This window comes from Adiantum capillus-veneris, chromosome 3, assembly GCF_014529385.1.
Source record: "Adiantum capillus-veneris isolate H3 chromosome 3, ASM1452938v2, whole genome shotgun sequence".
In the NCBI taxonomy this organism is placed as follows: Eukaryota; Viridiplantae; Streptophyta; class Polypodiopsida; order Polypodiales; family Pteridaceae; genus Adiantum; species Adiantum capillus-veneris.
This window is the reverse complement of record NC_140933.1, coordinates 25284509-25296861: the sequence shown is the minus strand read 5'-3', so window position 1 is coordinate 25296861 and position 12353 is coordinate 25284509. Positions and strand designations below refer to the sequence as shown.

Here is a 12353-nt window from a genome sequence, read left to right as displayed (position 1 = left end):
TATCCGTATGTATAGCATTGAATGTGCCGGAGAGACTATGTAGTGGTTGCTCCTCCACCAACGTGGATGGAAATATGACTATAAATGCATGACAAATCTTAAGTATGAATCCATAATAACATTACAGTGTGATTTCACACCTAGCTTTGTATTCTCAAAACATGTACTTACAATGTGTTGGAAATCGAGGTGGTTGTTTCAAGTGCATGGTTGACATTGAGAAAACATGTTGCATAATGGCTACGGTCCCCTTGTCTTTGCGGTTCTTGAAGCCAAGGAGCTTTCCTTTCCAATGAAGATCCAAGTTTGCACGATTCCGCACACGATGAGGGCCAATAGCAGATGGTTGCATGTATACCCAAGCACCTTTGGTGAACTCTTGTGGCACCCACTCATCATCTACACCTCTAGTGTTGTGACCTTATCCTTTGGCCGCCTTTGCGAAGTAGAGTTGGCCATGGTTGAGCAAAGAAAACTAGGAGGAGGAGAAGGACCTTGCTTGTTGCTACAATGTAGGTGGGATAAAGTGATATGAGAAGGTGGTTAACCCTTGTGGCAATGGGAGGAGAAGGTGGATAACCCTTGCTTGGTGTGGCAATGGAAGGTGGTAGGGGAGGAGAGAGGAGCTTCCTTGCTGCAGCAATGGAGATGGTGTAGAGAGAGAGAGTGTTGGAGTAGAGGATGAGTGTGATGGTTGCAACCAAGGAGGGGTTGGAAAAGGGATTCTAGAGAGAGAAAATCACTTTTTGCCTAATAACTACTTTTGGGGGAGCTCTGGATAGCAAAAAAAGATTTTTCAAAAGTTTTTAAAAAATTTAAATTTTAGGGTTTTTGGGTGCACGTTTTGACTTTTTGAGGTCAAAAAATGCTTTTTTGACCATAAAATAGTTTTAGGGGGGTTTTAAGAAGATGAAATTTGAGTTTTGAAAAATTTCAAATTTTTGGGATTTTTTCAAAACCGGATCAAAAAGGAGGGAATTTGGAGGTTCCATATGGCCCCCCACCCACCCCACCTTCTCACTAGATAAGAGCCCATTTAAGAAGTGTAAGATTACTTTGTCCCCCTACATTTTTGAGGGCATAGAGTGTGTCCACCACCCTCTTCTCATTGGCTGGCTTCTAATTAACCTTAATCCCAAAGGGTCCCTAGAGGGTTCATATTTTTCCTAATGTTGATGGTTGCCGATTCGGCTTGAGCCATATTGATAGAACTTTTAAAGAAAAATGGACCCCCCGTCCCTCCCTTGTGTTAGTCTTGAGAGGTTTGAAATCTCTCCCAAACTGCCACCTCTCTCTCTCTCTCTCTCTATTTTTTTTTTCCAATTTTGCTGTCTGTTTCACCAAGCCGTTCCATTCCGCCCGTTCTGGTTGTCCGTTCCGCCCTTCCCGTTGTTACGTTCCGGATCCGGAACGCTTTTCCATTCCTGACACCGTTTCAATGCACAAAACCGGTCGGAACGCCGTTTCGGAACGATTACCTCCCATTCCGCCCGTTCCGTGTTACCATTGTGTTATTAATTAATGGCATCACCAACAAGGTACATGGCTGCCGTCAAAACCTTCCTATTTCATGTCTTCTTAGTTGCCACAAAGTAAGCATTAAATTGATGCAACCAAGAATGAATAATAGTAGCATCCATCTTACCGTCATACTTACTAAACGTCAACTTTTCAGTGACCGGGTTGTTGGAGCCCGAATCTCTGCTTGAGCTACTTGATGAACTACCAACATCTTTGACCGGCTCTGGTTTCGAGGTAAGTATCTCTAGGATCAACTCTTGCATGTGTTGGCTTCTCTGCGCCTCACGCTCTAACTCCAAGGCCGCTCATCTTTCTTCGGCCGCCAAGCGCGCTTGCTCGCTTTCACGCTCCAAGGCTAACCATCTTTCTTCGCGCTTGCGATCCAATTATTCCTTTCTTCTTCGCGCTCGTCATCCAAGATTGCCTTTCTTTCCTCGGCCGCCAAGCGCGCTTGATCACGCTCGCAATCCAAGTCTGCCTTTCTTTCTTCGCACTCGCGCTCCAAGGCGGCGCGTTGCGCTTCTTGTTGTAACATCGTGCCCATCATTGTCTTGACCAAAGCCTCCATAGGATTTGATGCAACCCTTGGCGTAGATGGGGAAGGGAGAGGGTCGGAAAAACCTCCTGGTGGGGAAAATTCTTCACCACCACCTACCTGCACGCAAAGTATCCATTCCGCTTCGGGTGATGACCATACACTGAGATCTTGGGTACTTCACGAGGAACTTGGGTTCTTGTGATTCTTGGGTTCTTGAGGTTCTTGAGTCCTTGAGGTTCTTGAGTTCTTGAGTTCTTGAGGTTCTTGTCAGAGTGAGCAGCGGAAGGTAGAGAGAGAGAGAGAGACACAATGGCGATGGACACACAAGAGACACATGGAAAAGGCTGGCAAGCCCCAACAACTCCAGATGGCAAAACTGTTGTGTACAAGAGAAGGTATGAATGGGAGAGTGCATCCCCTCCTTCTATATATAGGAGAATAGGGAGTAGGTAGGGCAAACCAGAAGCCCCAGTGACCATTCACAAAAAACCCATAAATGAGGAAAAGATTGGAAAAGGGCCAAAATAGGTCCGGTCGGGCAAAGGGCTGAGCAAAACCCTAAATGTGCTCGAAGATCCCTGTCCAAAAGGTGTACGGGTGGCCAACACACAACCAAGGGCCAGTGTACGTGATATGTGTGAAGCCTGTAGGCAGGGTGCGAGATGAAGAATCTAACACCTCCCCTCAACAACAAATACGGAGTTGCTGAGGAAGAAGATGCAACACGCCTGGCAAATGTGGAGTGTGAAAAGAAGAAGCGCCAGCCAAACAAAAAACGACGAACTGTCCAACACCAATGTGATGATGATCGAAGCTAGGTCAGGCAAATCAAGTCGCACAAGGAAGCTGATGGAGAGGCTAACAACAGAACAAGTCGATATATATGAGGGAAAGATGGAAGACGGGTAGGAAGCTCATTGGTGGAGGTCAGTAGGAGAGAGAGAGAGAGACGGAAGAGAGAACCCCCCCTGAAGCAAAGCACTCTGACAGAAAAGGATAGATGGCCAAGATGGTAAACCGGTAAACTCCAAGCGAAAAAGTGATCTGGATCATAAGAGGGAAGAAGGAGGTGGATGAAACTAGAGGGTGAAGCCATCGGCCTCTGAAGGGCTAGAGATGGCAGCGGTAGACGTTTGTCAAGAAGCCGTCCCGTCCTTGGGATCTGAATCCTTCTTGCGGTCTTGCCATCGTTTATAGCATTTTGTTGCAAAATGACCTTTCTTTCCACAATAGGGACAAGTAATGTCAAGGCAAGAAGGTGTACAACCAGGTCCAGCCTGTCCAGGAGCACTACCACCCCTACTGGATGTAGAAACCAATGCAGTAGAACCCACAGAGGCGTCTGAGGTGGCTTTGTCCTGAATGTGCGAAGCTATCTGCTGCACAGCGGGTAAGAGCTCCTCCCAAGTGATAGGAGTAGGGCGAGTGGAGGTAGTAAGTGTAAGGTGCGGCGGAAGTGAATGTTGACTTTGCTCAAGATGAGTGCTCTGAACTGTGCTCAAGGTTCCTTTTACTTAGGGAAGGGAGAGCCTTCCGTTCTTTAATGAGAGAGTGCAAGTGATTACAAACAAAGTGGATAACACTGTGAGTGAAGGTGCTGAGACTGAGAGAGGGAGAGAGAAGAATACGACACCAGAAAGTTGTCAAACCCTCCTCCAAGGGATGGCGAGAGAGGTCTACGCTATTGATTGCACAAATCTGGTACAAGTGTAGATACGAAGCTAAATGATGCTAATGCGGGAAAACTGAATGCTTCGAAGACGACTGTGACGACGACGACGAACCTCTATCTGCTGTTGTGGTCTTGAATGCTGAAAACACCCGACTCCTTGCTCTTTCCAAAAACGTTGATTTGCTGTGGATAAAACGCTGAATTGGCTATCTGTATTGGCTTGAAAAGGCTGTGATTCTGCTGCTGTTTTAGTCGCTGATTTGCTTGCTGAAAACGCTGGCCTGATGGCTGAAACGCTGCTGCAAAAACGCTGGCCTGATGGCTGCTGAAATCGCCAAGTGTAGGGGGCTGGAATCGCTACAAGGCAGGCTGGAAAACGCTGCTATGCAGTGCTGAAAACGCTGGCCTGATGTAGGGATCTTGCTTGAGACAGAGAGGGAGGAACTTGCTGCAACCTGTGCCTGTGTTCTCCTTGCTCTTCTGCAAGAAATGCTAGCGCTAGGATTTGCTTATCTATTACCCTTAGCAAAATTGCCCTACCTAGTTCCCAACAAAAGTCACTTAAAAAAAATAAGTGAAAAATGTCAAAAATAGGGAAAATAGGTTCTGTGCATTGGAAAATGCTCCTGATGGTAATGTTGGTGATCATGCTGTGTGCAACCAGAGGTTATGCATTTAATCTAAGTGTCTGGACATGCACGGTCTGCGAACAGACTCACAAAGTGCCAGAACACTTCCTAAGCTAGACTGACTGGACTGAAATGAACCCTTGTCATGCTATAGCTTGTCCATGGACACATAGGGTTGGATGTGTCACGTGACATCTCCTCCTTTTTAAAGTGAGGTACCGGTACCGAGCTGCATGGCTTCCTTGTAGTCGGCCAATAACTTTGGGTAATCGTTGAAAAACTCTTCATCTACCGACACTGCTTGGTGGGTTCCGCATCTTTGAACTTCAAAAAGTATTGTCTCACTTGCTTATTCGAACAATGGCGAAACCGATGCAACAATACTTGCTCCGGCTCCATGACTTCAGCTTCATCGATGATCTCCGGTTCTTCTTCTTCCGAAATGTCCTTTGGAGGCATTCCCTGAAACACTTTCAACCAAGACACATTGAAAACGTTGTGCATTGACCATGAGTTAGGCAATTGTAATTGCATTGAAATCTCATTTATCTTCTTAATGACAGGAAATGGGCCATACGTTCGAAAAGACAACTTTGGACACTTCTTTCCAACTTGCTTAAGACGTTGCTTCATGATTCTTAAATACACCCAATCCCCTTCCTTGATTGAAACATCCTGACGATGCTTATTAGCCTGCTGTGAATAAGATTCCTGAACCTTGCTTAGCCGAAGCTTCACACTCTCAGAAATCTCATCCAATGACTGACTTTCAGCATTGGCATCATACATTTGACTGACCGAGCGAGTCAAAAGTGACTGGGACAGACAGCTAAGCTTCCTCATACGGAGTTCGACCAATGGCAGAGGAAAAAGAGTCATTCAAAATAGCCTGGACCAATGGAAGATAGAGCTCCCACTGAGATTGCTGATCATACATATATGACTTTAAAACATCAAAAGCAAACTGATTGTAAATTTTTGTCTGAACATCTGACTGTGGATGAAAAGCCGATGAAAAATTCAACTTAGTGTCAAAATTTTCAAAGAGTGTGCGCCAAAAATTGGACGTGAACTTAACATCCCTATCTGAAACAATCGATTTTGGCAAACCATAGAGGGGGTACCAATGCTTGATGAACAACCGTGTCACATCTTGTGCAATGATTGTGGCCTTACAAGGAATCAACATGCAAAACTTGCTGAAACGATCAACAATTGTCAAACATTGAGTGTTCCTTGAATGCAAACTTGGTGGAAGGTTAGTCACAAAATCTATGGAGATATCTTGAAAAGGTCCATCGGGAATAGACAGCGGAAGCAAGAGGCCTTGCTGCTTACCTCGAGGAGCTTTTACCTTTTGACATATAGTGCACTGTGTGACATAATGAAACACATCTTTCGCATTTTAGGCCAATAAAAGAATCTTTCTATTTTTTCCAAAGCTGTGTTCATTCCCCTGTTGCCACTCGTGAGAATCATGTGCATCATGCAATATGGTTGGCCTGAGAGAGGGCAACACACATAAACGTGGACGAAAATACAACAAACCATCACGAATGAGATAGTTGCTTGGCCCTTGGGAAGCAAGAGCCTGCAACCATTGCTTACCAAACTCGGAATCCGCGTATTGGTTCTTCATGCTGTTGAAAGACACACCCTGAATAGAAAGTGTGGATCTTGACTCGAGTCAAAATCTGTCCCTTGCGACTCAACGCATCCGCAACAGGGTTAGCTTTTCCAGGCACATACTCAATCAAACCTCCAAATTACTTAAAAAATTGTGACCACCATGCTTGGCGATCACTCCAAATTGGAGCCACTTGAGGGCTTGATGATCTGTGCGAACTGTAAACTCTCTACCATACAGAAAATGCTTTCAATGCTTAAGAGAGTGTATGACAGACAAAAGTTCTTTATCATAAACTGAATAGTTCTTTTCTGCACTATCGAGCTTTCGGCTAAGGAAAGCTACAGGACGACCATGCTGCTGAAGCACAGCGCCTATGGCGACATTGCTCGCATCCGTCCATACCTCAAAGGGGTCATCCCAAGAGGCAAGGATGAGACATGGTGCTTCTATCACCGTAACCTTGAGAGCTGGGAAAGCCTCAATGGTTGCTTCGGGCAAGTCTACGTGCTGACGGCGAGTTTTTACCCCTTTCAAAACATCAGTCATAGGTGGGGCAATGCGTGCAAAATTCTCTATGTGCGAACTATATGCTTGACATAAACCAAGAAAAGAACGCACATCATATGCAGTTTGGGAAAATCCCAATTACATACCTGCTCCACCTTCGCGAGGTCTAGCTTGACGCCTTCTGCAGAAATGATATAACCCAGATAAGTAACTTCAGTGAGAAAAAACTCAGATTTCTAAGTTGCAATGTACAACTGACACTCGTCCAAACGGGTTAGTACTCTTTCTACATCCTTTTCATTGTTTCCACAATGCAGGAAAAATGAGAGTATCATCCAAAAAGATGAACATACATACATCGACCATATCGCCGAAACGGCCTACCATGAGACGATTAAATGTATCCACGGCACCTATCAATCCAAAAGGCATAACAACATACTCCCATTGCCCTCGCTCGGTGCGAAAAGCGGTCTTGAAGATGTTGCCTCTGAATACCCGTACCTGATGGTATCCACTCTTGAGATCGACCTTGCTGAAAACCTTTGCTCCATTATATACTCAATGCGACGCATCGGAAACTTGTTCTTGACGGTCATCTTGTTCAAAGCCGTGTAATCAACACACAAACGATACGAACCATCCTTCTTGCGAACAAACAAAATAGGAGCAGCAAAAGGACTTACACTAGGACGTATGAATGCTCTAGTCACCAACTCCGTGAGTTGTTGCTGTAACTCTTCCTCCTGTGTCTTGTTCAAACGGTAGCTCGATGCGATGGTCCTCTGGCCGCTCGGGTGGGAGACGGGGTGGAAGATCATTCTGTAAAAAGAGATGCTTAAACTTGGTAAACAAAGCTGAATACTTGTCTGGAGTCTGAATGCTCTGGGAAACTGGAGCAGCATAGATGAATGCCGCTTGTGCTCCTCGTCGTAATTCACACTTTACCTGCACATGAGAAATGAGAGGCAAAGAATGCAGACCCTCCTCAGCTCGAATGATGATGGGGGAGTCAGTTTTGGCATTCAATGTGAGAGTGCTGGCCTCCTAATCAATGAGAGGGTTATGCTCACGAAACCATCTATTGCCCAAAAGCATATCACATCCTGAAAGATGAAACACGAGAAATTTCCTATGGAAAGCAGCTTGTTGAACTGTAAACAACTCAAGGCACTCTTTCGTGATGAGAGAGTCCATACCGGGAGTGAAGCCAGAGACCTCGAGAGGAGATTTCTGACTAACCTCTAGGCGGGCTCTCTCAACAAGAGGCACTAATCACACCATGCATACTGCCTGGATCAAACAATATGATAAAACGTTGACCCTTTACATGACCATAACACTTCATGAGAGACTCATCAATGTGTGTGTCAGAGACATGAGAAGATTCAACTTGGTTCGTTATTAAAGTGCTTGTGGTTGCTGTGGGTGCCTTTGGTTCTTTAGGTGGGGCTGTCTTTGGACAAGCCTTCTTAATGTGACCCTTGACGTGACATTGATAACATCTACCTTCCTTAGCATAAATCACTTGTTCTTCAGCCGTGATGTATCCTCCTATAATTCCTTGTGTAGCTTTTTCATCCGGGGTTAGCTTAGGTTTTGCAGGTGCTTTAGCTTTACCCTTAGATTCATGTTGAGAGTTCTTTTCCGAAGAATTAGAGGAAGATGGGCTAGAAGAGTTACCATTCTTACCGTTCTTACCATTCTGCGGGTTCTGAGAAGTTTGAGAGGTTCCTTGAGAAATCTTGTTCTCCTTAGGCTTTCCCTTATTGTGCTTCATCTCCTGTGCGAGAGCAATCGCTACCTCCTTGTTGAGATTGATTGGATCAAGTACCTCCACATCAAACTTGATATACTCGTCCAATCCATAAAGGAATGCCTCCTTGCGCTCCGCATCCGATTTGCGTAATTGAGTGTCGAGCTGCAAAACACGATTAAAGAAAGACATAACTGGCATACCATTTTGCTTGAGAGCGTGCCAATCGTCCTTCAATCGTGCGAGGTACTCGTGCGAGGTACTGGGGTGGCATAAACCGCGCCTTGAGCTTGTCTTGGAAGTTGGCCCAATTGAAGGAAAGGGGCGCGTCTTCGTCGGCTTCCTCTAGCTGCGCGGCCAACTGTGCCTCTTGCCATGCGTGGTACCAATTTATGGCATCATCGGCAAGGTACATGGCTGTTGTCAAAACCTTGCTATTGCTTGTCTTCTTAGTTGTCGCAAAATAAGCATTAAATTGATGCAACCAAGAATGAATAACATTAGCATTCATCTTACCATCATACTAAATGAAAGTCAACTTCGCTGTGACTGGGTTGTTGGAGTCCGAATCTCGACTTGCACCACTTGATGAACTACCAACATCTTTGGCTGGCTCGGACTTCGAGGTGAGAACTTGTCGGACAAATTCTTGCATGCGTAGTTCTCTTTGTGCCTCACGATTGGCCTCCAAGGCCGCTCGTCTTTTGTCGGCGCCTCCTTTCTTTGTGCTTTTCTTTCTTTTCGTTCCTCGGCCGCTCGTCGCGCTTCGCGGTCCAAGGTCTCCTGTCTGGTTTGGCGTTCACGCTCCATGGCAACGCGATTCGCTTCTTGTTGTTGTGCCATCATATCCATCATCGACTTGACCAAAAGCTCCATAGGATTTGGTACAACCCGTGGCGTAGATGGGGAAGGAGGAGGGTAAAAAAAAACCTCCTTGGTGGTGAGATTCTTCTTTGCTACTGTCATGCCCATCACCTCCATGCGAAGTATATCCATTCCGCTTCGAGTGATGACCATACACTGTGATCCTTTGTTCTTAAGTTCACGAGGAACTTGGGTTCTTGTGGGTCTTGGGTGCTTGAGGGTCTTTAGGCTCTTTGGGGTCTTGAGGTTCTTGAGTTCTTGAGGTTCTTCTTTCGCTTGCAATCTGTGTTAGAGAAGGATCTTCTCTTCACCCGAGTTCTACTCTTTTCCGCGGGCGCACCCCTTGGCGGCCTTGCACTCACACCAAGGTTGCTTTTTCCCACCTCACGTCGATTGGCCGGCCGCTAAGTACACAGTCTGCTCTCAATGAATGAAAAGGGGCACAAGGGGAGGTTGGACAAGCCAACAATTGGTATGATGAGGAGTGTAGAGAGACGAGGATCAGATTACAGAGAGAGGTGCTCATGGGTACTACTACACATAGACAGTCACGGATTATCTTTCGCTGCCTAGCGCGACAAAAGAAGAGGGCTTACCTATCTCAACTAGAGCGTGATCTATATCAGCTGTTTATGAGTCAGGACTCTAGTGAGGCATGGAGGCTATTCAATGAGCACTCTCCACCGCCAACCATCACTTCCACAGAGACATGGGGGGATATGCTACATCTCTATTCAACATCGGGGCAACCACCTTTGCTTGACTCTCTAGAGGCATGCCCAGAAACATGTACTTTCTTTACTTCTAAGAGGGTAAGGAAAGCCATTGACAAGATGAAGACAGGAAGAGCACAAGATCATGATGGTCTGGTAGCAGAGCACTTTATCCATGCCCGAGATATGCTTGCAGAGCCTGATGTTTAATAGAGCCATGTACGAGGGTTTCCCTGAGACTTGGAGTATGTCCACTATTGTGCCTATCTTCATGTCGGGAGATCCTATGCTTCCCGGGAATTACCGAACCATCATGGTTGGTCACACTCTGGCTAGGCTATATGCACAATTCTTGAGCATGAGTTGAGTGGATGGGCAGAGAGAGAGAGGGCATATAGGCAGCAGGACATGCAGGGTTCAGGAGAGGTTTCTCCATTCTTGACCAGGTTTTGACACTCAGAGCCATTATTGAGGAGGGTAGACACCATGGCAGGAGGATATATTGTAGCTTTGTGGATTTCCGCAAAGCCTTTGATACAATGCCACGAGCCAGACTCCTACGCAGATTGCAAGACATGGGGGTGCCCATAGAGCTGATCTGGGGGATCTTAGCTTTGTACAGGACAGTGGTAGGACTGGTACGCACTACTCATGGCATGTCCGACATGGTTCACTCCACCATTGGGGTGAAGCAGGGTCGTCTCCTATCTCCGTCTCTCTTTGGGGTATATGTAGATGAGTTTTCAGATTATGTACAGGTAGAGGGTGATAGAGGTGCTCAGCTTGCAGGGACATGGATTCCGTTGCTATTTTATGCTGATGATATTGTGCTGATCTCAGATTCTCCAGAGGGGATGCATCGTCATTTGGATGCATTGCATGTATTTGCACGGGATAGTGGATTGTCTGTGAACCTTGGTAAGACCAAGGTAATGGTGTTTAACACAACGGCGCAGTGGGTAAGAAGGTCCGCCCCCACTTTTACATATGGTCGAGAGACTGTGGAGTATGCAGATGCATACACTTACCTTGGGGCGGTTTTCAGTGGTCCAGTATTTTCCCTGAGGCGTGCAGTAGATACGCGATTGACCTATGCAGCATTGGGGAGAATTGAGAGGATATGCTCGCAGGTTCAGTTCCAGGAACCTTGGACAAAGCTTTGGCTCTTTGACACTACGGTCACTTCGGCCATGATGTACGGAGTGGAGATATGGGGCCGCTTAGTGTTTATACATTTTGTACCTTTTGTCCTCCGCTCAGTGTTTATACATTTTGTACCTTTTGTCCTTTCATTGATGGACGGAGGACACACACATTGACATTCTCCGTTCATCAGGCATGTACATTTGATTTGTCTCATAGGCCAACTTCGGCCTCCAATAGACTTAAAACAAATCTCTCTCTCTCTCTCTCTCTCTCAAATGAGTAATAATTTGAAGCAAAAGAGGGCTATTTGTCAAGAGGGAAGAAATTTACAAGAGTGTGCTGTTTGTTCAAACTTATGTGCATGGGTTTTCAGATGTACTTACCAGGTCTATGCCTCAGTAATGATAGCAGCTTTAGAAGTATGTAGTATGTACACCCCAAGTGCATTGCAAGAGAATTGGTAGTGGGGCTGGACCAGTCTTCTCATAATTTGTTATAACTGGAAATGAGAAGGGGAAATCACAATGGAATGGTTAATACCCACACGTCAAGAGAAGTTTAAGCTCAAGAGTGTTTTTAGAAGTTACTTAGGGAGTACAAAACACAGAATCATCTTCCAACGTTGACTGTGTGCTGGAGTTGGTGCATACAGGCAAGAAATTGGACAAAAGCCATTCTTTTACAAGAAATTTCATATTTTTGGGCGCTTCTGTTGTTGTTGTTGCCCGTAAAGATGGACCAGGTTTGTTTGAATAAATGCTGTTATGCTTGGGCTACACTTCTTAGAGTTGCTTCTATTGTGAATGTCTTTATGCCATTACATTCTTGGCCAGCTTTGAGATAGTTCTTTGATTTTGTGTTGTATCGTTTACTGAATTGATTGGCATTACTGGTTAGCATCTTGTCTTTTCTATTTTTAACTACTTCGCTTCTTACTTTAGTCTTTGTTGTTGAATTCTTTTCAAGAAAGAAGGTTTCTTTGGTTAATTAATTATATCCAACATTGTGTTGAAGGCGAACATATGTTGTACCCTCTTTTTCTGATGTCTAGTTTGACAAGCTTTCCATTTTGTGTAGGAAGCTGTTGGGCTTTCTCGTCTGTTGGTGCTATTGAGGGTGCACATGCTATAGCCATCGGGGAGCTTGTGAGCTTGTCTGAACAGGAGCTTGTCAGCTGTGTTCACACTAACTTTGGCTGCCATGGTGGCCTCATGAACCCCGCATTCAAATGGGTTATCAGGAATGGAGGCATCAACACTGAAGAAGGGTATCCTTATGTCAGTGGCACAGGTAGAACCAGGTTTTGCAACTGGAACAAGGTAAGACTCTTGAACAAGCCGAGTCGTGATTTTTCTGCTGTGAAACCAAGGTTTGATT

At 45.5% G+C, this 12353-nt stretch overlaps 1 protein-coding gene across 1 annotated transcript in view; it reads left to right on the top strand.

Annotated features, from left to right (window-relative positions):
- The window catches only part of LOC147460631 (cysteine proteinase COT44-like), a 38947-nt gene that overhangs the window by 25475 nt on the left and 1119 nt on the right, over positions 1 to 12353 (top strand). Inside the window, exon 2 of the mRNA XM_086508274.1 lies at positions 12054 to 12295. Within this exon, the coding sequence (XP_086364400.1) occupies positions 12054 to 12295 (242 nt within the window). The remainder of the gene's footprint in view (positions 1 to 12053; positions 12296 to 12353) is intronic.